General features: G+C 55.2%; 1 protein-coding gene across 1 annotated transcript in view; it reads left to right on the forward strand.

The window, feature by feature from the left end:
- Positions 1-557: 557 nt before the first annotated feature.
- Positions 558-26403, forward strand: part of LOC122209464 — a 127791-nt gene continuing 101945 nt past the window's right edge. Inside the window, exons 1-13 of the mRNA XM_042921333.1 lie at positions 558-604; positions 1303-1356; positions 2322-2392; positions 2488-2648; positions 5935-6005; positions 7733-7898; positions 7978-8112; positions 8859-9039; positions 11085-11215; positions 16642-16745; positions 18831-18996; positions 24860-25045; positions 25161-25313. Coding sequence (XP_042777267.1) covers positions 558-604; positions 1303-1356; positions 2322-2392; positions 2488-2648; positions 5935-6005; positions 7733-7898; positions 7978-8112; positions 8859-9039; positions 11085-11215; positions 16642-16745; positions 18831-18996; positions 24860-25045; positions 25161-25313 — 1626 coding nt within the window. The remainder of the gene's footprint in view (positions 605-1302; positions 1357-2321; positions 2393-2487; positions 2649-5934; positions 6006-7732; positions 7899-7977; positions 8113-8858; positions 9040-11084; positions 11216-16641; positions 16746-18830; positions 18997-24859; positions 25046-25160; positions 25314-26403) is intronic.

Genomic DNA, 26403 nt, shown 5'->3' on the forward strand with positions numbered 1-26403 from the left:
GGCAGGCTCCTATGGGAAATGGTTAGCCGTCGAGGCCCGGGGGTGGTTTTAAGGATGGAAATGGTATTCTAGAAAAGCTGTTGTCTGAACATGGTTGCAGACGGATTCCTGGCTGAGGTTGTTCCAGGAGAGCGGGATGGGTGGTGCCTGGGAAAGATCCAGGCGGGTGGCTGGAAGGAAGGACAAAGGTTGACAGAAGGTGAAAGTGGGCAGCACTCGGTCTGGGACCAGTGAGGCAGAGAAGCTGACCCTTTCCCGAGAAGGAGGTGGGGGCGGATTCCCTGCAGAGGGACCTCCATGGCCTGGGGTAGGGGCTAGGAGGTCGGGAGCCCGTGCTGTTCATTCTGTGGTTGGCTTCTGCTGCTGAGAAGGCGGCCGTGGTGGTGAGGGGTGGAGGAGGTGTTCCGGAGGTTCTGGAGACCACCGCTCATTGCTGCAGCCCCCTGGTCTGGCTTTGTCGGTTCACAGTGGTCAGGGAGAACCCTGCTGGGGTGAGGCCCGGGGGAGCCTGGGGTGTGGAGAACAGGAGGAAGAGTGTTCAGGGAGGAGGGAACAGCATGTGCGAAGGGCTTAAGCTGAAGAAGAGGACCCATGCGTCCAGAGGGTGAGGGCCAGGTGAGAAGTGGCCAGAGGGCAGACAGCGGCCAGCCCTTGTGGTAAAGGATGTTCTTAGGAGCGCATGTGGCTTGAGGGGGGCGGGGAGGGGACTTGGGAGCTGTTAAACCAGGAGCGATGTGATCAGATTAAGGTTTTTGTTCTTCCTACACTTTATTTTTGAGAGCGAGAGAAAGAGAGTGTGAGCTGCGGAGGCACAGAGAGAAGAGGGAGAGACAGAATCCGAAGTAGGTTCCAGGCTCTGAGCTGGACTGAGCTGTCCAGGTGCCCCCAGATTTTGGTTTTTAAGACAACTCCAGCTGCGGACGAGGAGTTGTGGACACGGGGGATAGTTACGAGGCAGGGGCAGGGAGAGGAGGGAGGGAGACTTGCGTTTGTTGATAGACTCGACAGAGCTTTGGGGACGGCCACCAGGAACAGAGTAAGAACGCAAATGACTCCCACGTTACCAGCTCGGGCAATGAGGACAGTGGTGCCACATCCACGATGGGGGAGAGCAGGTTGGATAAGGGGTGGGGAGGTCATTCCCAGCCCTCTGACAGACAGGAGTACTGGCATCATCTCTTCTTGTCCCCTCGGACGCTTAAGCGTCCCCCCCCCAACACAAGTAGGTCAGTGGCCGGTGGGTGGGGCCATCCCGTGCCTTCTCCTGGCCCTGCCCTTGTTTCATCCGATCTGTGATTTCAGAACCTCAAGATGTGTTGATGAGCTGCGCAGCCTCCTGCTTGAAGACAGGTGCAGGTGAGCAAGGGTCTCCGGAGACAGGAGCGGGCAGGGCTGGGGGTGGGAGCAAAGCGGACCAGCTGCCTGGTGTGAGTGGGGACAGCCTCCTCGGAGCACATGTCCCCATTCCCAGAGCGGCCGGTGCAGAGGAGAGAGGCCAGTTCTGGAAAGGCCATCTGGTTATCAGCAGTTGGCGGAGTAAACAGCATGCCTGGGGCTCTGGCCTTACACCTTGTGGTCCCCAGATGGAGTAAACATCTGTGCCGGGCGATTCTATTTGCGTTTTGGGGTGGAGTAGATGAGAGAGCTTTAGGGCGAATTCTTTGGAGGGAGAGGAACGTCCTGGAGTGTGAGGTGTGGCTCTTTGAGCACCTGAAAATGTTAATTCACTGACAAGCCCCAGAGAAGGGTGGGGTGTCATAGTTAGCTGGGTTTCGCAATTGGTCCCCTGGCCTAAATGGGAGGTTAGGGAAGTATAGAGCCGCCTCCTCCCTAAGTCAGCCCTTCCCGCCACCTCATTGTCCCCTGACGCTGGCCAGCTTCCCGGCCCGTTCCCATCAAGAACCAGGACAACCCTCTCCTAGTGTACATGACGCACATGACGTCCTCAAGGGCACAGGCGAGGACTCAAACTCCCAAGGTTGGCATCCCAGCTGTGTGACGCTGGGTAAGTTAGTAAACCTCTCTGAGCCTCAGTTTCCACCTCTGTAAAATGGAGAAAGAAGAGCCACCCAGAGTTGGTTGAGGCCTAAATGAGTTCACGTAAGTGTAGATCAGTGGTTCTGAACCAGGACTGTACCCCTCAGGGTGTTTTGCAGTGTCTAGAGAGAGTTTGGGTTAGCACAGCTGGTGGTCACATCTGGCGGGTAGGGGCCAAAGATGATGTATAAAGGTGTCAGAAGGGGGCCTTAGCGTAAGAAAACGCTGGTCACCCTTTGCTCAACACGTATTGTTCCTGTCTTTATGTTATTCTTCACCCTCAGAGGAGGGTGCCGTCTGCTGCGCTTGCCCTGCACCGGGAACAGGCAGCTCATGGACCAGTGGAGGCAGGGAGGTGGGAACCCAGACGTCTAAATAGTCTAGGTGGAGTTGAGTGGCAGAGGTTGATGGGTTGTCAAGGTGACATTCTATCCTCTGTCTGCTCTCCAGGGTCAGCTGAGCCCCACCTTCCTGTGGGCACCAGATACACCTATCGATTTTCCACCAACACCAGTACTGGCCTGCAGGGGGCCCCGGCGGAGGGGAGTGGCCTTGGCCTCCGAGGATTGGTCATCCTAGACGTGCTTGGCCCGTGCCAGATGGCCTTATGGGTGAGTGTCTTTGGGCAACCGGGAGATCCCAAGGATGCTGGGAGGGCCCAGGGGAAGTTACAGCCCCCTCTCTCCCCCGGCTTTCCATTATACATAAATGGAGAGGAGATTTCTGAACAATCTCAAGTTCATCAGGTCAGGACTCTAGAGGGTGACATCGGAATGTGGCGCCATTTTGGTTGTAGGAGGTACCCTGTGTGGGAATAGCGGGGGTTAAAAAAAAAAGAGGGAAAGGGAAAGTATTCCTCGGGGCAAATAAAGCCATGGGATTGGGTGTTGGGGTGCAAGCTGTGTCCTTGGTAGGAATGAGGGTCCAAGCTGGGGAACCTGAGCGAACACAGCTGAGGGTCCACGGCTCGGGTTAAAGGCACATGGTAAAGCTCCCTCGTGGTCTCACAAGTGGAAAGGCCTGCTCCTTCTTTCCTGTCTCCTTTCTGATGATTCTCCTGTGGTTCCTGGACAGACCCTCCCACCCCACATCAATGGCGGCCTTTTGCTTTCCCAGAAGTCTTTTTAAAAAAAAAAAATTTTTTTAATGTTTATTTTTGAGAGAGAGGGAGAGACAGAGCGTGAGCAGGGGAGGAGCAGAGAGAGAGGGAGACATAGAATCTGAAGCAGGCCCCAGGCTCTGAGCTGTCAGCCCAGAGCCCAACGCGGGACTCGAACTCACGGACCACGAGATCATGCCCTGAGCCGAAGGTGGACGCTCAGCCGACTGAGCCACCCAGGCGCCCCTCCCAGAAGTCTTATCTCCTGCTTGAGAAGCATTTCTGAACTGGCCAGAATGCTTGCTCACTAGCGTTTCTCAAAACTTTTTTTTTTTTTAATGTTTTCACGTAGACCACTGGATGTGGTCTCTCGAGGGGTGGCTGTGAGCTGCCTCTAAATTCTTCAACTGCCCAAAATGTCCGCTCTGGTCCCGAACTTCATCTGGAGTCTGTTGTCCGCTCACGTCCATCAAAATACTGGCAGCTCTTGGTTGGTTTTCTGTAAGACCAGTTTTCACAAAGGACGTTGTGTGCTGCTGTAGATTCGTTCGTTTGCTTTAAGCATTTAAAAAAAAAATTGGTAATGTCAAATGTTGGCCAGAAAAGAAAAACTGGCTTCTATCAAAGGCGTTTGGGAAAAAATGGAAACTTTACAGCTGCCCAGGAGGCAATCCGTTACATACATTTTTGTGTCAAAGGTGTGAAAACGGATCTTCAGAGCAATGTGTTTTCACAAACGGAATGTGTAGGTCTAGTGACCACCAGATCAAGAAGTGAAACACAGCCCCCGTCACCTGCTCCGTTCTCCCTCCTGGTCACTTTTCTAGAGGCCTTCCGGAGTTCTAATGCCATGGATTAGTTTTGTCTGTCTTTGCACTTGGCTCCCGTGGAATTATTCAGATGTTCTCAGGCGTCTGCCTTCTGTCTATTCTTTTTGTGTGTGTGTGTGTGTGTGTGTGTGTGTGTGTGTGTGTGTGTGTGTGTGTGTGTAATTTTTTAAATGTTGATTTTTGAGACAGAGAGAACAAGTGGGGGAGGGGCAGAGAGCGAGAGAGGGAGACACAGAATCGGAAGCAGGCTCTGGGCTCTGAGCTGTCAGCACAGAACCTGACTTGGGTCTCGAACTCATGAATTGTGAGATCATGGCCTGAGCTGAAGTCAGACGCCCAACGGACTGAGCCACCCAGGCGCCCCTCTATTCTTTTTTTTTTTTTTTTTAACGTTTATTTATTTTTGAGACAGAGAGAGAGCATGAACAGGGAGGGGCAGAGAGAGAGGGAGACACAGAATCTGAAGCAGGCTCCAGGCTCTGAGCTGTCAGCACAGAGCCCGACGCGGGGCTTGAACTCACGGACCGTGGGATCGTGACCTGAGCTGAAGTCGGACGCTTAACCGACTTAAATTCTTGCCTTTTAACCATTTTTAAGTGTACAGTTCAGTAGTTTGTTACAAAACTATGTTCTGCTTCTCTACGTAAAAGTTGCACATACGGAATATAGCTAGAATGGATGGCTTTCAATCAAGTGGTCAGAAAGCAAATGCTATCAGTTACGTGGCTGAGGGATTCATTGTCCAGGACAACGTCTCAGTGCCAAGGGGGACCGTATCTCACCCCAAGATTGCAAGCCTGGGTGACTGGGGGCACGACAGACCCTCTGTTGGGGGAGGGGAGCTGGTTTTCAGGGGAGAGAGCAAATGGGTTTCAGTCAAGATGAAGATGAGTCACTTTGAAAAAAAAATCCCCAGACAGTGAAACGACCCTGTAAAATGCTATCCTGGTGGACACGTGTCATGATGGGTCTGTCCAAACCCATAAAAATGCACGACACCAAGAGGGACCCCTGATGTAAACTCTGGGCTTTGGGGTGATGACGACGATGTCTCCATGCGGGTTCGTGTATTGTGACAAATGTACCACCCTGGCGGGGTGTGGGTAAAGGGGGAGGTTGTGGGTGTGGGCATATATGGGGTATGTGGGAAATCTCTGCACCTTCTCAGTATTGCTATAAACATAAAACTGCTCTAAAAACAGTCTGTTTTTTGGGCGCCTGGGTGACTGCGTCGGCTGAGCGTCCAACCTCGGCTCAGGTCGTGATCTTGTGGTTCGTGGGTTAGAGCCCTTCATCGGTCTCTGTGCTGACAGTTCAGAGCCTGGAGCCTGCTTCACATTCTGTGTCTCCCTCTCTCTCTGCCCCTCCCCGCTCATGCTGTCTCTGTCTCTCAAAAATAAATAAACATTAAAAAAATAATTAAAAAATTTAAAAAGTAGTCTGTTTTGTAAAAAGTGACATCAGTCACAAGAGGAAGGCAGTGTTTAGGGGTGATTTTATTTTTCATGTTTAGAAAGTCCATCTTTTGTGATAAGCACACACACAGGCACATGCACGTATCCACAGGGGCATTGGGACATCCAGGTTTTTTAAATGCATGGTGAGCAAAGTCTTGGTTGGCTTTGCAATTCTAACATATTTTGTTGATACACTATATTACAGATACACATCCCTTCCCCACACTGCTCGGGCCTTTTAGGCAAAATGAGAAACCAGTGAGAACTTTCTGGACATTGACCAGGGAGCCGTAGATTCTGGGTATTTCAGCTCTTTATCCCCTGGAGCTAGTTGGCCTCTACCACCCAGGAGCTAGAACCTTCCCTCAAGGGAAGGATCTCTCTGCCTGGCTCCCAGCACGGGGGTCTTATTACCATGCTGGGCCCCAGAACTGCTCGATGGGTGGGGGTGCCAGTGGGGTCCTGGGATATCCCCGGAGAGGTCACCAACTCACGATGCTTTCTGCTTTAGCTCCAAGGCTTCCAGGTGACCTCCATCTTGGGGTCCAAGGTGACAGTTCTGAAGGATTCCGAGAGTTGGAGGTAAGACGCTAGCCTTACTCGTGGTAGGACCGCACCTACAAGCCCTGTACCCCCTTCTGTTAGCTACCAGGTGTCAGGTGCACTGAGTTAGATTGCAAGAACAGTGAGAGTGACCCCGCCTTAGGTTTTGACCTCGGTAAGAGCCCAGGCCAGACCATTGATGAAAACGACTGAGAGTTAGGGCATAGGAGACTTGAGTGAGTCTAAGTAGCCTCAGCTGGCCTTCCCTTACCTGGTGGGAGAAGCTGGTCTCCTATTTCCCTGTCCATCACCCTCCACATGTCCAGGATTTGTGTTTGTCAAACACCCGCTGGGCATTGTCCATGAGTACTTTCTGGGAGACCCTGGGGACCCTTTAAAGCCCACCCCTCTCCCCTCCCTGTCTCTGCTGAGATAGGGGTTTTCTTGGACACCCATGGCCTCTCCCTTCCCGAGCTAAGCCTCCCTTTTGTGACCCGGCCAAGCCTGGAATTCTCTTTCAGGCTTGTTTCCCAGGACTCCCTGACAGTGGCCTCAGTGGCCTCAAAGCTCAATCCAGCCGCCAGACTGAAGACAAGCCCATCCCTGCAGATTCCTCTTCCTTTTTTATTGCAAATTCATTTGTTAAAAAAATAAAGCCTTTGTGCTGGGGTCCAGGGTTAGGGGATGCTGCCCAGGGGCAGATGGGTCCCTGCTGAAAGGCTTAGGGTGGTCTCCTCCGAGGGGGCAGTGAGGGCTATTGTCCCTGGGCTCCTCATCAGAAATGCTAAGTCACAGGGCTGGGGGTTGTCAGCTCCTTGAGGCCAGACTGACATTTGCTATTCTGGAAGGGGCGGGCAACATTTGCATTTCTCTAGCACAAGGCCTGAGACCCAGGGGGCTGCCTCCAGAGGGCCCTTGACTCCCGGGGGTCGGAGCTGGAGAGGGACAGTGACCTCCTGGGGAGGTGAAAGTAAGGACCTCAAGGTTCTGCTTTGCTGTCTGGCTGCTGGACTTAAAGCACCTCTCTCTTCTACACCCACACACAACTGTGGGGACTTCACGGCCCATCACCTCCCCCCACCCCATCCCCCCGCCTGGCAGGTGCATGAGTGGCGGGGAACAGAGGTGAGGGGTGGCGGGATGAGCCCTGGACTCAATTCTGCTCCCACCTCTTTCCTGACTTGCTATGTGAGCCCCTTCCCCAGTAGCTCCCCCTCTCTGGGCCTCTTGTCCTCATCTGTATGGTGATGGGGTCTGAAGTTTCTGAGACCCATGGCCCTGGAGCCAGCCTGCCTTGGTTTGAATCCCGGCTGCTGCCCTAGTCCCTTTCTGGTTCTGAGCCTCAGTTTCCTCATCTGTTTGTGTGTGCGCACGCCTTTCGCGGTGGGGGGGGGCGGGGTTGGGGGATGCTAGATACCTCCCAGTGGGCTGGGAAAATGAGAATCTCTGGAATTCAGGAAGCTCTTGGAAGTTGAGCTTTTGGTTACTTGACACTGGGCGCACCCGGGTGCTTTAGTCCAAGCGTTAGGAAGGCTGGGCTCACCTTGGAGCCAAGAGTTGGCTGCCTCTTGTGGTCCGTTCAGAAGTTGCTGGAGACCCCAGCGGAAGAGGGAAGCAAGGTCATTTGGGAAGATGGGGGGGGGAGGGGGAGGGCGTTCCCTAGGGGCTTCCTATGGGGAGTGACCTGTAGCAGAAGGGGCAAAGGCACTGTGGCCCCAGCAGTGCCTTGGAGGGTCTCCTCCTGACTCGCACCCACCGGTCCCCAGCGCTGCCCTGGGCCGCTATCCTCTGCGCTTCGTCCTGCACGCAGGCCGCGTGGCCCGTCTGTGTCCTCGGAGCGCAGAGCCGCGCTGGGTGCTGAACGTGAAGCGCGCGGTGCTGAGCCTCCTGCAGGGGCGCCCGGGCGCCTCCGGCCCCCAGACCCTCGAGGAGGTGAGGCCGGGAGCCTGGTTTGGGGGGGGGGGCGGGGGCAGGGGAGGAGCAGGGGCTGACGGGGTCCCCGCTCGCCCAGGTGGACGTCCTCGGCAGGTGTCCTACCACTTACCAGCCACACGGTGCCTGGCTGCTCAAGACCAAGGACTTAGGCCGCTGCTCCCTGCGCAGAGCGCGCTCTTCGCTGCGCTCCCAGGCCCTGCCGGGGGAGGAGGTGAGTGCTCCCCTCCCCCGCCCCCAGCCCTCCTGGACCCACCTTTCTTCCCCTCCTCCCTCCCCAGCTTGCCCCGCCCTTTCCTGTCTACACCTCATTCCCCTCCATTCCCTCTCCCTAGTTCTTTCCCTCCAGACTCCTCTACCCCACACCCCCATCTCGTCCCCTTCGCCCTTCCCCCTTCCCCCCTGCTCCCTGGCCCCACTTCCTCTCCTCCCATCCTGTCCACAGCTCCCTGCAGAGAAAGTGTTTTGTCAATAGCACTTTTCTGGGTAAGGGTGAAAGATGATCACTGTTAATGTTAACAATTACACAAAGTCTTCTTTTAAGTTTATCTCTTTTGAGAGAGGGAGGGAGGGGCGGGCTGGGAGAAAAGTGCTGTCAGCGCAGAGCCTGATGCGGGGCTGGAACTCATGAACCGTGAGATCATGACCTGAGCCAAAACCTAGAGTTGGACTCTTAACCTAAGACTGAGCCACTCGGGCGCCCCTGTACAAAGTCTTAATATCTGGCAGCCTCAGGTTCGACGTGAGGTTTTAGTACCTGCCCTGGGGTTCCTTTGTGTGGGAACCCCCCTTGTCCTTTCCCTCTCTGTCAGCCTTTGCTCTGGCTGCTGGTACTACAACCCAGGTTGGGGGGAGGCTGAGGTTGGGCTTTGAGGCCCCCAGCGTTCCCCACCTTACCCCTTCACAGCCGGGGCCTCGCCTGAGCCCCTGCCTGTCTCCCCCACCCCCATGGTCCAGCAGCCCGGCCTGGCGTCCCACCTGACCTGCCACCAGAGTTTCCAGGCTGGCATACTGAGGGAGGCCTCCTGCACGGAGCTGGACACCGTGGGGCCCCTCTCTGAGAAGGCAAGTGCCGTGCACATGCGGACCCTTTCCTCGCTCACCCTGCTGCGTGAGATGTCCTTGGATCCGGCTGTCACAGGTGACCAAGGGTGGATGTGGGGACCCTCAGAGCAGACTTGAGACCCCCTGTGGCAGAGCGGCTCAGGCAGGCCTAGGCTCTATCACTCTGTCCCTGTTTGGCACCCTATCTGTCTTGAGCAGTTTCTGAAAATGGCTGTTGACACGGGAGTCCGTCTCTTTTTCTAGAAGTTTCTGCTGGCTCCCATGGCTCAGGTTTGGTCTTGTCCTTTTCCCTGGGTGGAGATAGAATCTTCTGGTTCTCAGCTTTTGTGGGAGAATTCCACCTTCCATCTGATGACCTGAGCATTTTGGGGGCACGCTGACTCAGGTTTCCTGATTTTCTGGAAAGTTCCTGCCAACACATAGCGTTCCCTGGAGCTTGGCTCCCTTCTAGAATTTTGCACGGAAGGAAAGAAGCAAGGCATGCATCTGAGGGGAAAAGATACATATTTTTTGGTGGTTGAAAAACTGCTCTTTCCCTGAATAATCAAATAAAAATGATTGTTATTGCTGACCTTAGGGAAGGATTTACTGGGGGCCAGGAGCTGTGCTGAGCGTTTTATGTGGATTGTTTCATTTGGTTCTTATCATGACCCCAGTGGGAAGGTACTGTTGTTAGTTACTTTTTCAAATAAAGAAACTATACCTCGAAGAGGTAAGAGGACTTGTCTGAGGTCACACAGCGGGCAAGAGACAGAGCCGGGACTTGAACCCCCAGCTCTGTTCTGTAACCTTCGTGCCTCTGAACCCAGGCTCACTGCACCACCTGAGCAAGAACCTGGCAGGTGGGACTGAAGTCCTGGAGCTTCCCAGCATCCCCTCTGATTCCACAGAACACTGGCTGGGGTCCCAGCCTGCCCTGCCTTCTGAGCTCTGCCTTGGGCACCATGCAGGCAGCAAAGGGGTCGTCTAGTCATGTTAAGACCTGGATGTTCCCCAACGGAATTGAATGAACTGTCCGTGGTTGTTTTTTTTTTTTCATCTTTCATTAAGATAGAAGTGGTTTTATTTTTATTTTTTATTTTTAAATATAAAAACTTTAAAAATTCACGTTGCACACTTCATTTATTTTTTTTTTTTTTAGGCATTTATTTATTTTGAGAGCAGGGAGGAGCAGAGAGAGAAGGAGAGAGAGAAAGAATTCCAAGCAGGTCCTGTGCTGTGTGCTGAGTCGGACGTGGGGCTCGATCATGACCTGAGCCAGGATCAGGAGTCGGATGCTTAGCCCCTTAACCGACTGAGCCCCCCCAGGTGCCCCACAGTTAATCCATTTAAAGCGAACGATTCAGTGGCTTCCAGTATAGTCACAGAGTTGTGCGTCTATCATGGCAGCTAACTATAATATTTTCGTCACTCCAAAAAGAAATTTCACACCCAGGACACCTGCGTGGCTCAGTTGGTTGAGTGTCTGACTCTTGATTTTGGCTCAGGTCATGATCCCAGGGTCGTGGGATCTCAGGATTGAGCCCTGTGTCGGGCTCTGCTCTAAGTGTGGAGCCTGCTTGAGGTATTCTTACCCCTGCTTGTGCTCTCTCTCTCTCTTTCTCTCTTTAAAATTAAAAAAAAAAATTAAAATTCACACCCATCTGCCATCATTCTCTATCCCCCTGGCCCCAGACAACCTCTCTGCTCTCTGGATTTGCCCATTCCGGGAGTAACATGTAGATAGAATCATACGGTATGTGACCTTCCGTGGCTGGCCTCTTTCACTTCCGATAATGTTTCAAGGTGTCTCCACGTTGTACCGGGTGTCTGACCTTTTTATTGCTGAGTCATCTTCTGCACGGAGGGACTTTGCATGTTTTCTCTGTCACTCCCAAGAGCGCTTTGGAGGTAGCCTGTTTGACTGGCCCTCATGGATGGGTGTGAACGTTGTTTCCCATCTTTTGCTGGTAGCCGCAATTCGGCCATGATTTTCATCGTGCCTGTCTGCCCCACCCCCTTTGCCGGAAACATGTGGAAGTGTTGGCAGGGTTGGGGGGCGGCTCCCAGGGGGCCTTCTTCTCAATCTGGCCTTCCCCCACCCCCCGTATGGTCCTCCCCATCTAGCGCTTCCCATATCAGATCCAAACGACGGGGAAGTCACTCCAAGCAGCCTGTTGTACGAGTGGGAGGAAACGCAGTCTCAGGCTTCGGTGGTCACAGTGGCCGTGTCCGTAAGGAAGCTGTGCCAGGCTCAGACCACCAGCTTCGAGGTAAGTGCCTTTGGCAGCCTTAGGACAGAGTCTGGCCTGGGTCCCTGAGACACCCTCTTCTTTTTTTTGCCAAATCCTTCTTGGTGTTTAGTATCAGGGCTGCTACGTACAGTTGAGCAGGGTGTGTACTGCACAGCTGTGTCGGTTACAAAAGCAAAAGAAGGGGAAGAAATCGAGCTGGTGTGTGCCGAGCCTTGTGGCCCAGTGCGGGGAGAAGATGAACAAAGCGGAGGCCTTTCTTTCACTTGCCCGTCTGCGGCCAGACAGTCCTGTTGGGCCCTCGGGCTAACTTTCTGAACCTGGCTTATCCTGGAGATCTCGCCGGAGATCTCTAGCCATACCCAGATCTGACCACTGGAGACTTCCCACCGAGTCCCAACCCATTCAGCCTTCCTTGGAACTGCTGGTCGTTTAAAGTGGAGGAGTGGACTTGAGAAGATGGTTTCGCGGCCCAGAGAGATTTAGAAGGCTCGAGACATCTGGCTGGTTCCCTCCTTTGTGACTAATGACAGGATTTGTCGGAATACGTGATGCTGTGTCTTCCCCCTGCCTGTCTTGTTCTGAGATAGAGCCCCGCACCCACACGTAGGAGGAGAGGCGGACAGGCTGTCCCTGGGGAAGGAAAAACGACGCGTCTGGGTCCTGTGTCGAGGCTGCCCTCCCACGTTGCCTTCCTATAAGAACCTTCCGTGTTCCCAGGAATGATGTTCCCATCAGCGGGGCCCAAAGTGGCCGGTTTGCTCAGTTGGGGAACTGTTTGGCTTGTTCAGCAAGATGAGACGCTTATTACTACGTACTGGGCACTGTTCTCGGCCCTTAGAATGAAGGAGACAGGTACCGTCCTGGCTTTTACGTAGCATGAAATCCAGGGTGACGGGAGAGGGGCCGTACCCACCACAGGTGATGAGGATTTCAGCTGTTGATGAGCGCTGGGAAGAGAACAGAGTAGGGATGTGGCTGAGTGACCGCTTGGGACCAGGGTCTAAAGCAGAGGTCATTGGAGTGGAGACCTGGGGTGGTCCCTTGACAATCTAGGGGCGAAAGTGCTCTGAAAAGAGCTTGAAAGAACCAGAGTCTGGAGTCTGAGCCCTTGGGACGTGTTTGGGGAGCTGGCTGCCCAGCCTCGTGGGAGCCGGACGGTGAGGACTGGTGGGGCCGCCTCCTGCAGAGCCTCATGGTCAGGATAATTTCCGGAACATTCTAGACACATCTCGATCTTTGTTCCACCATCCCTGCCATTCACCACTCTGGGCTGGGTGTCACCAGTGACATTTGGGAGACTTTGTCTGCCTCCGCACCTGGGATAATGAGTGAGGACACCCACAAACCTGTGAACTGAATGTCCTGGACCCCTAGGGGCTGGGGTGGGGGCACATAGAGCAGGAAAGGGGGGTCAGAGGTGCTGGCATGGGGTATAATTTTAAGTGATGATGGAGGAGATGTTGAGTAGGGGTCGGAAGAGCTGTGGATGTGGGTGGCCCGTGGCGGCGGAGGGGAGCCACAGCACATACTCCAGGGTAGGAGCTGCTCGGGGAGTCTGAGTGGCAGGGTGGTTGGTGGGGGCCTGTGGCTGGCGCCCAGTGGGAAGCACGAGAGGGGACGAGGGTCCCCTCGGTGGAGCTCACAAATCCCTTTCTCTTGGGGTAGTGGGGAGCCTTGGAGGGTGTCGTACAGAGGAGGGAGGTCACGATCTGATGTGCATTTTAACGTTCCCCCTGTGGCTAAGGCTGGAGAACAGACCGAGCGCCAGGTGGGATGCAGGGAGCCCAGGCGAGAAGCTCTTGTAGTAACTTAGGGGGACATACAGGAAGGGGGTCTGGGAGACGAGGGGAGAAGGGTCAGATTCAGATGGACACTGAGAAAATAGGTATTTTTATAATATATTGAGGATGTAGAGACTGCGTTTATACCTACTGATTACATTTATTGACTATGAAACAGAGTAGAATATATTGAATAAACAGACTGTGTGTTATATCTGTGTATACTGGATGCATATTGAACACACACACACACACACACACACACATACATTTTGTACATGTGTGTATATATGGCAGAGACACACGGGGGAACCAGGAGCCAGTCTCCAGCTTGCTGATCCCGTGTGCCTCACCCTGGGGGTTTCGTGGGAGCCAGAGAGCAGCCAGAAAGAAAGGAGCCATCTGTCTCGCAAGGTGGTGCTACAAGCCACCAGCTGGTTAGGAAGTGACCGGGTCAGCTGTCAACCCAGGCAGCCTGTCCCCCCAGCAGGGTTCTTACCTTGACATTCCTGGCACCTTGGGCCAGATCGTTCTTGAGTGGGGAGGGGCTGTCCTGTGCATCTCGGATGTTCAGCAGCGTCCCTGGCCTCTGCTCACCAGAGGCCAGCCTCACCCCTATCCCAGCTGTGACAGAAGTGTCCCCAGGTGGTGCCACATAGCGCCAGGGGAGTATGGTCGCCCTCGCCGAGAACAGCCACTTTGTAGCCTATGTTCTAACTGTCATGTGGCTCACCCTCAGGAAGTGCTCGGAAACCACAGGACAGGCCCGCTTCCCTCGTCTGGCCCCCAGAGCACCCTCTGACTCCCTGGTCGGGCCCTTCCCCAGGAGAGGTGGCTCAGGGCAAGGCGTACTCGGGGCCTGCGTCTCGCTTCCTGGAGACTGGCAGTGCTGGCCCCCGAGGGCACAGGGCGGCTGTTCTGTATTTATAGCCCGAGAAAGGAAATAGTGTTCTCCCTGGGGAGGTCCTCCCCGGCTGGCGGGGAGCTGCTGAGGACCTTGTTTCTGAAAGTGGCTTTTCAGGGATGCCTCAGTGCCCACGGAGCAGCTCCTCGGCCCCCTGAAGGCCTGGGGGGCCCGCCTGGTTGCCCTGGGGACCAGCCTTGTGGGCTTCGGCTTGGGATGCCCTTGCTCGTCCCCATTGTTGCTGGGCAGGAGACAAGATTGGTTTTTTCAGTCGGGAAACAAAACCAGGACTCCTGCTCAATAGAGAGCAAATTCTGTGGCCTGACCCTCGCCAGAGAGGCCCTGGAGTTTCGACGTCGGGGGCAGGGGGCTGTGATGGCTAGGAGCATCCGTAGATGATGCAGGAGGAGGTGAGAAGTGAGGCAGGGTGGCACAGCCCCACCCCCACTGCCAGGGAGGACTCCAGGCAGAGGGCTCGGCTCTTGGTTACCTTCTGGTATTCTAAGAATATGGAGCCCAGGTCATGGGCCTTTATTAAACACTGACTGTGTACAGCCAAGGGTTTTAGGGGCCGTGTAGACCATGGTATGTCAGAGGTGATGGTCCAAATCCTGCAGGTCGGTTGTTAAACACAGCCGTTCTTATTAACGATCGTGTTAGAAATAAGTCCATGTTAAGGGCACCTGGGTGGCTCAGTCAGTTGAGTGACCGTTGATTTCGGCTCAGGTCATGATCTCATGACTCATGAGATCGAGCTCCGTTTTGGGCTCTGCGTTGACAGGGTGGAGCCTGCTTGGGCTTCTTTCTCTCTCCCTGTCTCTTTGCCCCTCCTGCACATGTGTTCTCTCTCGCTCTTAAACACCAAGAAAAAAAAAAGAAGTCACATTAGAAACAAAGGTAATCAGTGTTCAAAACCATCACTTACCTGCCTGTGACCTTGACACCTGTGACCAGGGTGTTTGCACCTGCTGTAGGCGTGTGTGGTGACATGACCTGCTCTCGCGCCTCCGTGCTGCTTTTTCCCAGTCTGCATCCAGTGACAGCACGTGGGTACACGGGCAGCTGGAAAGGGGCCACAGTGGGAGTATTGACATCATGGGACTTGGCAGCTGCCAGAAGTCCGGGCTTTCTTTTTTCTTGTTTGTTTGCCCACCCCCACCCCATGCCCTCAGGCAGGGGACACTGGTGAAGAGTGTGGGTTTAGGAGCTAGGTGGCCAGGGTTCAGTGCTCGACTCTGCCACTTAGGGGTGAGGCCACCGGCACCTGAGTAAAGCCCTCAGAGTGTCCCGGATCTTCTCTGTTAAGGGGGGCTAACGACACCCACTCCCCGTAGGCTGTCGCGCGCGGGTCAAATGAGACGGTGCGTGCACGCGACCTAGAACGGTGCCTGGCACGCAGCAGGGGCTCCGTACAAAGTGACCGGTGGTGGTCGTGGTGGTGTTCGCGTTAGGATCGTGCGTGCTTCTTAGTAGCGGACGGGCTTCTCCCTTGTCTCGCTGCTGGAGGGGAGAAACGGAGGCGGTGCTGTGATCCTTCCTGCTGTGGCTGACTCTGGAAGGCTAGTCCTGATGCCCACACTCGGGGCCGGAGGCCTCCCCGGAGGAGGCGGCATACTCCAGGGTGGATACCCGGCCTTCCCCAGGTGGCCAGGTGCTCAACCAGGCACAGCAGTTGTTGGAGGGCTTCAAAGCGTGAGTGTCTCAGCCCAGAGACTCTCGGGTGATGCCGAGCTGAGCCCATCCAGAAGGCAGGCAGCAGGCCTGGAGTTGAGAGTCCCCAGGGGTGGCTGCCCCGAGCTGGGCTGACAGTCTTGAAGGCCAATAGCAGTCAGGGCCTGCCGTGGTGGTGACAGTCGCCCCACCCAAGGGGCTGGCTTGTGTGTCCGGCACCAGAAAGTAAAGGCAGACCTCAGGGTAGCCTCCAGCTCCACAAAGAGAAGGCACATCATAGGAACGCTGTCCGGACCCCGGGGGCCAGATGTGCTGTCCGGAGGGGTGGGTGGGCCGAGCTGGCCAGTGAGGGGCCTGTTGTGCAGCCTGCGTCTTGCCCGGCCAAGCTGTGTGCACGGGAACTGGGTGCCTGCCACTCAGCACGGGAGGCCAGAGGCTGGGCGAGTGGGTCCCAGCCCCAGCAGAGCCCTGGCTGGCCAGGCGTGGGTTGGGGAGCCTCGGTCCTGGCCTTGGCCAAGCCCGGGGGAGGCGTGGGGACTGCCAGCAGGAAGCCGGGACCAAATCACCTATCTCCGGACACCTGAGGGGTGTGTGGTCTGAATACGCCTTTTTATTCTATATTTTTTTCATTAAAAATATCAGAAAAGATTGCCATCTCACAGACTCTATGAAAGAGGCTGAGACTCAGCCTAGATCGTGGTCGCGTGAACATTTAGTGAGCTTTTGTTAGAGCATAAAGCCCACAAAGGCAGGTATCATGTCTGTTCCCTCCACTGCCTCCTGCTTATCCCTAGCCCCTAGGTGTAGTGGCTGGCACACAGTAGGTGCCCAGTAAATGCTGGTTAAGTTAAAGAATAGAAATGGACCAGGCTGCGTGCCAGGAATTTAGGAGAGAGAAGCCCAGACATGTGGCCTCATTTCTTTGGATCTTAGGACACTTCAGGTGGAAGTTACCAATACATGTCCCACTTTCTTTGCCGTCCTGTCTGAAGGCAGGGGAATGGAGTGGGTGACCCTGTGCCCCCCACCACCCCCCGAGGCTGCCAGGGGAGGAGGTGTCGCTCATGCTTCCCCCCTCTGATTCCCAGGCCGCAGAACTGTTCCTGACGCTGGTATTAGAGCTCCAGGGACTCTCCCCAGAGGAGCTGCTGGAACTCTGGAGACAATCTTCTTTTAAATGCCGGGACAACTGGTAAGGGCCTTGCTGTGGGGGAGGGGTACCGGCCCGGGAGCTGGCTGGCGGTCCTGGTGGGGCTGGGTCATCTTGGCCCCGTCCCGGGTCCCCCCTCTGAGGGCTGCATGGTGCTATCTCGTCTCGTCTCGTCTCATCCCTGTGATACTGACTCGTCCTTCGTTCTGGGATGTCTGCCAAGAAGGTGATTAAGCGGGGAGTCTGGAGGTTCCCACGGGCTGGCGGGGGTGGGGGGGCCCTTCTTGTGACTCAATCTGAAGGGCCTGGCAGTATAAATACGGGCATTGTTCTCTCCCCCAGACTGGGACCCTCTTGCAGAGAGCTGGAATTAGCATTCCAATGTGCCTTGGGTACCCTTCTGGCCGTGGGTGGGGGTGCGGGCCGGGCTGGGGTCCCACCCCCTGGACCCTACTGATGTGGGGCCAGCAAGGGGTGAACAGAGACCCCAGGCGCCGAGTGTCTGAGGAACTCTGTGGGCTCTGGGCTGTCCTGGGGAAGCCTGGGGCTCCTTCCCCAAGTCCTGCTGCTCTCCAAGCTCCTGAGCTCCAGACATCTGGGACTTTCTCACAGCCTTTCAAAAAGATCTCAAAAAGCCTGCTTCAGATCCTGTGTCTGCCTCTCTCTCTGCCCCTCCCCCGCCCATGTTCTGTCTCTCTCCCTCTCTCAAAAATAAATAGAAAACATTTTTTGAAAAGATCTCACAAAGGTTATCAGTCCAAAATATGAAAGAAAAAAAAACCCTGCAAAATCAACATGACCAAATGTCTCAGTGACGGCACAGCCTAATAGCTAATGGAGAGGCACCTCCTGAAACCCTTTCTCTGTATCCTCTCATTGAACCCTCACTAGGACCCCATGGGGTAGGTGGCTTTTTTTTTTTTAATCCCTACTTCATGTTTGCGCAGGGAAGCCAAGGCACAGAGCAGTTAGGAAACTGACCCAGAGTCACACAGCAGAGTTGGGATTTTGAACCCAGGCGGTCTGTGCTTCTCCGTCTAGTACTTACGGGCTTGAATAGAAGTGATGTTTGACTTAGTCGTGTTTTAATTCTGTGTGGCCAAGGCAAGGGCCCTCAGGTCCTCAGGAGGAACGAAGTACCCGTTTCCCTGGTGACCTCCCCCGTCTGCTGCTCTGCATTTTCCTACAAGACCCTGGGTCTCATCGGTCCATGTACATGTTAGGAGGCGGGAGGACCCATCCCAAATCTAGGACTTTCTGAGAGGACAGATGCTCTTCAGAGAGTTCTTGTGTCCATGAGGTTGCCTTCACTTCTGGCCCAAGTGTGGTTCCCCAGGGCCCAGATTTATGGCGGAAAGAGGAGGTGCGAGGGTGAGAGGTGGGAAGAAAAGGGAGGACGTCGTTCAGAGGAAGTGACCTGTGTGTTCCAAGGACTCTCGGGCCATGTTGGGGCTGGTCCATCAGCATTCCCATTTTCGAGATGAGCAGATCGAGGCCAGAGACTATTGACAGGCAGATGATGAGGGTGGGGGTGGAGCGTCTGGTCCTGGGCAGGCGTGGGCTGGCTTGTGGGGCCCCCGGCTCTGGGAGCCTCCCGTTTCTGCGGTGATGCTGGGGATCTGCCTCCCATTTGGTCACGTCCCTACTCAGAGCCACCATTGTATCAAGGTTGAAAACCTTTTCTGAGCTTCAGAACCTTTCTGCCATCTCAGAAAAGAAAAGAAAAATGCTGATGTTGGCCCAGGACTGAACATCAGAGGCAACCTGCCAGTTGTTGGTTCCTGTTCGATGCCAGGGGTCCTCGCCCCTGCTTGGTGACTGAGGCAGGTTTTAGCAGAGCATTGGGCGGTTCTAATGTGGCCCCAAACCGCTGTTTCCTGGGTGGGCGGACTGGCCAGGGTTGGGACTGGGCTGCTGTTATCCTTGTGAACCCTGTAAGCCAGGCTGCTTGGGTCCCAAGCCCAGCTCGACCCCTTCCAGGATGTGTGATCCCAGACACGTCCCCATCGTACTTCTCGGAGCCTCAGAGTGTCCCGGGATGACCCAAGGCCACCTCGAGATGAGTCCGAAAGCGCTCAGGATGTGCGGGCCACCTCTGTGACATCCCTCTGTCTCTCTCGATCTCAGGCAGCCGCTGGTGGATGCCCTGCCCTCCTGTGGCACCGAGCCCTGTGTGGGCCTCATGAAGGAACTCATCATGTCCGGAGAGGTAGAGGTGGACGAGATAGAGGCGTGGCTCTGGTCGCTGGCCTTCATCCCACAGCCCACAGATGCCATGGTCCACACGCTGCTGGTGAGCCCCTGCTCCCCACCCGGCCCCCTGGCATCCCTCCCTGACTTAGCAACCGATTGGACACAGGAGGTGACCCGCTTTCGTCAGGGCTCTGAGCCAGCCCCTCGTGCTGCCAGTGGGGACAGAGCAGCGAGATCTGGGTTTGAGTCTCAGCAGTGTGCCTTCCAGCTGTGTGACTGTGGGCAAGTGGCTTAACCTCTCTGAGCCTGTTTTCTGATCCGGAAGATGGGGATGGAATAAGAACCTTCCTCCGGGGCTGGTGGTAAGAGATGGGGCGATGCATGTAAATGGATTCTCCCCGTGTCTGGCACAGAGTCTGAGCACTTTAGGTGAGAGCTGTTCTTGTTATTGTACATAGATACGTTTATTGAGTCTTGAAACTAGGAAGCCTGTGTGAAGCTAGGCCAAGGATTTCTGATCACCTGGAGGTCTTAGTTAATCCTGACGATGCCTCTGTGAAGTAGGTGCTTTGATTACGCCCATACTGCAAATGGGGAAACCGAGGCCCGAGGAGGCTGGGAAGCTTGCCTAAGGTGGCCCGTGTGCCCTTCCTTTCTCCGAGGGATGTGTCCTCACTTGCCTGCGGGCACCGTCACTTGTTGTTCCTCACCCTGCTGTGCCAGGCGGGTAGTGGGCGAGGATTCAGGGGCCACCAGCAGGGAGGAGGGGTGAACACACTCGAGAGTTGGTGACGGGCAGCCAGGGTCCCCAGGAGCAGCAGAGACCCCTGCCTCGCCAGTGGGGGAGGACGTCTCCAGCAGAATCTTTCAGTCCCTCATGCTGGTCAGGCTCTGGCTGACTCTCTGGGCAGAATATAGGGAGCACTCACCCCCGACCCCTGACCGCTGACTCTAGGGTTGGCCGTGGGGCCGGTCCAGGCAGGCTATGTGGTTGGCTCTGCTCAGCAGATATAAGTGAGGCCCTGATTCAGAGCCAGGCTCAGGCTGGCCCCCGCTGGGGGCATCCCGCACAGCTTATGGCCCAACAGGTGACAATCTGGCCACCAGGGGCACTAGCGCTGTCCAGGAACCACCAGGGCTCAGTCAGTGCCTGCAGGGTCATTGTCCTCGAGACCGTTTGTTCGGCACAAGTGAGGTGGCTAAAAGGGCAGGCTCCGGTTCTAGACCTCCAGCTCCGGATTGCAGCTCTGTCTCTTACCAGGATGACCTACAGCCGGGCGCTTGCCTTTTCTGTGCCTCAGTTTCCCCCTCTGTGCAGTGGGGTGATGCATAATGAGACTCTGTGGATCAAGGGGCTGTCGTGATGTGCACCAAGTGTCAGGCGTGCGGCTGGTGTCGCTGCTGGGACCGCTTGTTAGGGATACGGGGTGGGCGGGGTCCCTCGGCTGACAGAGCCCAGGGTCTCATCCGCCTACTTGGCTTGTCCTCTACGCCAGAGCTGGCCCCTCTCTGGACTGGTTTGCTCGTTCTCTCGTCCAGTCCACAAGGACAGAGTGTGCCGGGCGCTTGTGGGGCATGTGTCCGGGATGCAGACTTGCTTTTAGCAGCCTGGAAGGGGTGGAGAGAAGGAAGAGGGGAAGGGGGAGGGGGAAGAGAAAGAGGGGGAAGGGGGTAGGCAAGAGAGTTTAAAAAAATTTTTTTTAATGTTTGTTTATTTTTGAGAGAGAAAGAAGCGAGAGAGAGCGAGTGAGCGGGTGAGGGGCAGAGAGAGAGAGGGAGACACAGAATCTGAAACAGGCTCCAGGCTCTAAGCTGTTAGCACAGAGCTCGATGCGGGGCTCAAACTCACGCACCATGAGATCATGACCTGAACGGACGTCACATGCTTAACTGACTGAACCACCAGGCACCCCAAGAGTATTTTAATATACTTTTTCTTGTGGAGTAATTTTCGGTGTGCAGAAGGGTTGCAAGGCTAGTACAGAGTTCCTGTGTATCTGGGCCTGGTTTCTCCCATTACTAATGTCCGACGTCGCAGGGCATATTTGTCACATCCAAGGAACTGACCTTAGTACGTTACTTACTAAACTTCAGCTGTTCAAATCCCACCACCTTCCCCACGGTCTCCTCTGTCTGTCCTACCGTCCCAGGGGGCCGCATTGCAGTTAGGGGTGTGTTTTTAGTTACATGTCAAAGTACCCAATCAGGAGACTGTGCTACTCCTAAGTGTCCTGTGTGACATTTGTCCACCTGGGCAACCAGAAAAAGATGGAGGACATTTCCTGCTCCCCTCCCCCACCCTGTGTCCTTCCTGGTCGGTGACGTCAAAGATCATGGGGATTCTGACCTTTCCGGCCGTCCCTCACTCTTGCCCGCTCTTGACATTGTCCCGTGAGCTCATGCGCACCTGGAGTCTGGCTTCTTTCTCCCATATTCTCTGTGAGACTTGTCCGTGCTGTGTGTGTGTGTGTGTGGACTCCGTTCCATTGCTGGGCCCTATGCTGCCTCTTTGCCGTTTCCTCTCTTAGTGGTGTCTCTTGATGAATGTAACTTAGAGGTTCTTGGTTTGGGAAATGCAGGCTGTCTGTCTTTTCCAGCTCGTGTTTCATCTCCCCAAGTCGTGATGCATCTTCTATTGTTTTCTATCAGCTTGCCTGTCTGGCCTCTGGGGGAGGCTTGATTTGGGGGCAAGACGAGTGGGCTTCCAAGTCCCGTTGGAAAAGGGAAATCAGTTGTATGAGGGCCATAGGCCTGGGGAGTATTTTATCTTTTTTTTTATAATTTTTTTAAATGTTTTTATTTATTTTGACACAGAGACAGAGGGTGAGCAGGGGAGGGGCAGAGAGAGAGGGAGACACAGGATCCGAGGCAGGCTCCAGGTTCCGAGCTGTCAGCACAGAGCCCGATGTGGGGCTTGAACTCACAGACTGGGAGATCATGACCTGAGCCGAAGTCGGACGCTCAACCGACTGAGCCACCCCGGCGCCCCGGGAAAATTTTATCTTTAAAAATTAAAAAGGGGGGGCACCTGAGTGGCTCATTCAGTTAAGCGTCCAATTTCAGCTCAGGTCACGATCTCACGGTCCGTGAGTTCCAGCCCCTCATCGGGCTCTGTGCTGACAGCTCAGAGCCTGGAGCCTCTTTCAGATTCTGTGTCTCTGTATCCCTCTACCCCTCCCCTGCTCATGCCGTTTCTGTCTCAAAAATAAACAAACATAAAAAAATTTAAAAGAGAGAACCTTTTAAGCAGACTTTTAATTGAAGTGTCACCAAAGCTTTTTTTAAGTTAGAGATTTTTGTATTAGGAGCCAGGGTTCTGATTCTCGTGAAGTCAAGGAGGGCTCGCTGTTCTGGGCAGACATCTCCTGCCCCCCTGTCCCTCAGGCAGCCAGTGATCCCACAGGGTCCTTGTTGCTCTGGGAGCCCTGACCTCATGCTGGCCCCGCTGTCCTGCAGCTCCCAGCTAGCCAAGGGGCCCCAGCCACTTGGCCTCCCCCGCTGGGCCCTACCTCGCTTCTCGTTCCATCTTTGGTCCCTGGAGGGCCCAGTCTGCCCTTACCTTTTCCTGGCGGCCTTCCTGGGGCAAAGCCAGTAGAGAGCGAGACCTCTGACAGGGGGGAACCGTCCTCCACAAGCCTGGCTGTCTTCTCTCCACGGTTCATGTCCCCTGCTCTCCCTCCTCTGTATGGAGGAAACAGGGAAGATTGTTCTCAGTTGATAAATCTCGAATAACATTGAATGTGCTTTTCCAAGCCACATATCCCTTTCCTTTCACAAAGAAAACACACACGGAGACATACATACCAAAACACACATATATGTGAAAGTAGAGATGCCTATACACAGACATGTCATGGCCACACACACAAAGATACTCACAGGGACAAGTGCGGACATCCACCCATACCTGGGTGCACACACACACACACACCAGGCTATACTGGGACGTGCACACACACACACATTAGGGCAGGCATGTATACACACAGGGCACACACCCATGTTGGTACGTGTGCACGCGCACGCACTGGGACATGTGCACCCCGACCCACATGGTATACTGGGAAAAACATACACTCCCATAAGGGAACACAACACGCGTGTTTACACATACCACATACGAGAGCACACAGGCAGACACCGCACGACGCACAAAACTGGTGGACAGCAGGAGTCTAAGAGAAGAACAGAGACGGTATAGACATTGCATTTTCCCAGGCTGCCAGGCCGTCGCTGCTCTGGGTGGTGTGGGTGTGGGGTAATAGAAGCCACTGCCCGATGCCCATGCCCAGACCTGGTTTCCGCAAGTTGAGAATATGTATTTAAGGAGCAGTGAGCGTGGGGTAACGTCCCGCCCGGGAGCCAGACCCTTCAGGGTTACGTCTTGGCCCCACCTCTTTGTGGGCTGGGTGACCGTAGGCAAATTACTTAATCTCTCTGTGTCTCACGATTCAATCATGTGATCTGTGTGACATGTGAACAGCAGAACCGGGCACACAGGGAGTGCCATGTCAGTGTTTTTTATTAAAATCCATCTTCCTAGGGTCGCTTGGGTGGCTTAGTTAAGCGTCCGACTTCTGTTCGGGTCATGATCTTGCGGTTCATGAGTTCGAGTCCTGCCTCCGGCTCGGTGCTGACAGCTCCGAACCTGGAGCCTGCTTTGGATTCTGGGTCTCCCTCTCCCTCTGCCCCTCCCCTGCTCGCATCTGTCTTCTCTCTCAAGCATAAACATTAACAAAATTTATAAATCTATCTTTCTGGCTTTTCCCCCAATAGGCCTAGAACCAGCGCTCCCCTATCCCCCACTCACCCCACCCCCCTTTGCTTTCCTCTGATTTGAAGGCTCCAGGGCCCTGGTGTAGGGGTGCCTGAGCGTCTTGGTGGGACCCTGTCGCACAGCTGGAACGGGCCGGGGTCTGACTCAGCCTGGGCTCAGTTGCTGCTGCTGCTGGGAGGCCCCTGGAGAGATGAGCCTACTTGATGTGGGTGGGTAGGGCAGTGTAGCCCCATGGCGGGGACTGGGGTCTCCTGATCCTCAGGGAGTGAGACCCAAGAGGCTCCAGCATGTGCTGGAGGGTGGGGCTGGCGGCAGGAAAGTCTCGATTTCCACGCAGTTGGGAAGCTGGCGGAAAAACACAGATGTCATTTAAACATTCAGCTTGCAGGTAGAGAAGTTAGGTTAAAAGCCAAGGTCATAGAGACTGCACACCTCATCCCGTTACGGCACAAGACTGCCTCCCTTCCCTCGGGTTTATTTAGGCGAGGTGGGTGTGCGCGTGCGCGTGTGCGTGCGCATGCGCTTGCTGGCGTGAGCGGGAGCGCGCATGCGCGCTCTTGCCACATGCAAGCCGCTCCCCGCTGATGTCTGCGCGTCTGGCCCCGCTGCGGTGAGCCGCCGAGAGCGCTGTGACAGGAGCATTTACACCGTGGAAATAGGCCAGCGCTACCCACGAGGGGCTGCGGTTTCTCCGGGTGGTTGCTAAGCATTAACCCGAACGCTCCCGCCCCGCCCCGTGTTGTGCCCGCCTTCCTCCTCCAAACTGGTGACTGAGCCCGGGGTTTCCCAGCCTCGCACTGTCGACCTCTGGGGTGGACAGTTCCTCCTGGGTGCGAGAGGACCTTCAGCGGCATCCCCGGTCTCTGCCCCCGGGATGCTGGCGTGTCTGCTTCTCAGTTGTGACAGCTGAAACTGTCTTGAGACATCAGCGACAGTCCCCTGCCCTGCGTCCCCCTAACGGCCTTCTCCCTCCTTGATGCACCTAAGCGTCGCCTAGGTCCTTTGGCAGGTGCTCCGTGGATAGGCCCCACCACACGCCAGTTTATTCAGACTCCCGGGATAGGGGACCCAGGTCTCTAGGAGTCTGTGTGCAGCCAGGGCGGGGGCCCATCTGTACGCGGCCGGGCCTGTGAAGGGCCACTTAGCAGCCTTCTCGGCTGGGGTGGGGGCTGGTTTCTGTCCCCAGCCGCTCCTGCAGACCCCGGGGGCCAGCCCCAGCGCCTTTCTGGGCATCTCGGCCCTGGCGCACAACCTCTGTGCCTCTCTGGACGGGCCCTGCGGACGCCTGCCTGGTGTCGGCTCCCTCATGAGGATCCTGGGAGAAGCCTTGGATGCCAACTGCACCCTCCAGGAGCCCTCAGACGCTGACCAGGTGAGGGAGACCGGCATCCTGGGCACAGCTTGTGCCACGCAGGTGAGCCCTCAGCTGTGCGGGTGAGGTGAGCACCCCCACCAGGCCTCAAGGCCCCTCCGACGTCTTGTTTCAGCTCCAGCTCGTGCTGAAGGCGATTGGCAATGCGGGCCTGGCGGCTGCCGCTCTCACCCCTGCTCTGAGCACTTGTGCATCTGAGAGGAGCTGCCCCCCTGAGGTCCGGCTGGGGGCCATCCAGGCCTTCCGGAGAGTTCCCTGCTCTGCGGACGTGAGCTCCTGTGTGTCGTTCCCTGGGGTTGCGATTGGGCGGCGGTGGGTCTCGAACCACTGTTTGCGAACTCACTTCTTCATTTGTTCATCCGTCGCGTATTTACTGGGCACCTACTGTGCACCGGGCACCTGCGTGAATAGGCGTCCGGGTCTCTGTTGACACAGAGCTTGCATCTGGTGTGGGAGGCAAGGACTGATCAAAGAAACACACAAATAAGCAATATGATCACAAACCATATAGAAGCCTTCCTGTGCTGCAAACCCTCTAGTTCGGGGGTCAGCGAGCTCTGGTCCACAGACCCTACACTCCCTTGCTGCCTATTTTGCACGAAATACTTTGCTGGAATGCAGCCGTGCCTGTTCATTTGTGTGTTGTCTAGGACTGCTTTTTTTTTTTGCTACAGCTGCAGAGTACAGTCATTGCAAGAGACTGCATGGCCTGCAAAGCCAGAAAAATGTACTGTCTGACCCTTTGCGAAAAAGTTGGCTGACCCCTGTTCTAGAGGCTTCTCTCGCCCTTAAGCCAGAGTCTTGACAGACCTGGCAGGCCCTGTGTGCCCTGACCACTGACTTGCTTATAGCTTTGTCTCCTATTTTCCTCACCCCTACGGCTCTCCAGCCACGCTGGGCTCTTGGTTTTCCTCACTCTGGGTGCACTTCTGCCGCAGGCCCTTTGCATGGGCTGTTCTCCCTGCCCCGAATGCCTTTCCCCTGGATATCCTGAGGCTTCACTTCCTCACTTCCTGTAAGTCTTTGTGTATAAATCACTTTGACTGTGGGGGTCCTCCTTGGCTCTTGCACCTGAAATTACTTATACATTTAAAAAAAATTTTTTTTAATGTTCACTTTTGAGAGGGAGAGAGAGGCAGAGTGTGAGCTGGGGAGGGGAAGAGGGAGGTGGAGACACAGGATCCGAAGGCTGTCAGCACAGAGCGCACGCGGAGCTTAAACTCACGAATCCAGAGATAATGACACAAGCCGAAGTCAGACGCTTAGCTGACTGAACCCCCCCGGGCGCCCTTGAAATTGCTTCCCCATTTAAGTTTTCCCTTTTTGGCATTTATCACCTAATACACATTTCACAGACG

This window comes from Panthera leo, chromosome E3 (genome assembly GCF_018350215.1).
Source record: "Panthera leo isolate Ple1 chromosome E3, P.leo_Ple1_pat1.1, whole genome shotgun sequence".
NCBI lineage: Eukaryota > Metazoa > Chordata > Mammalia > Carnivora > Felidae > Panthera > Panthera leo.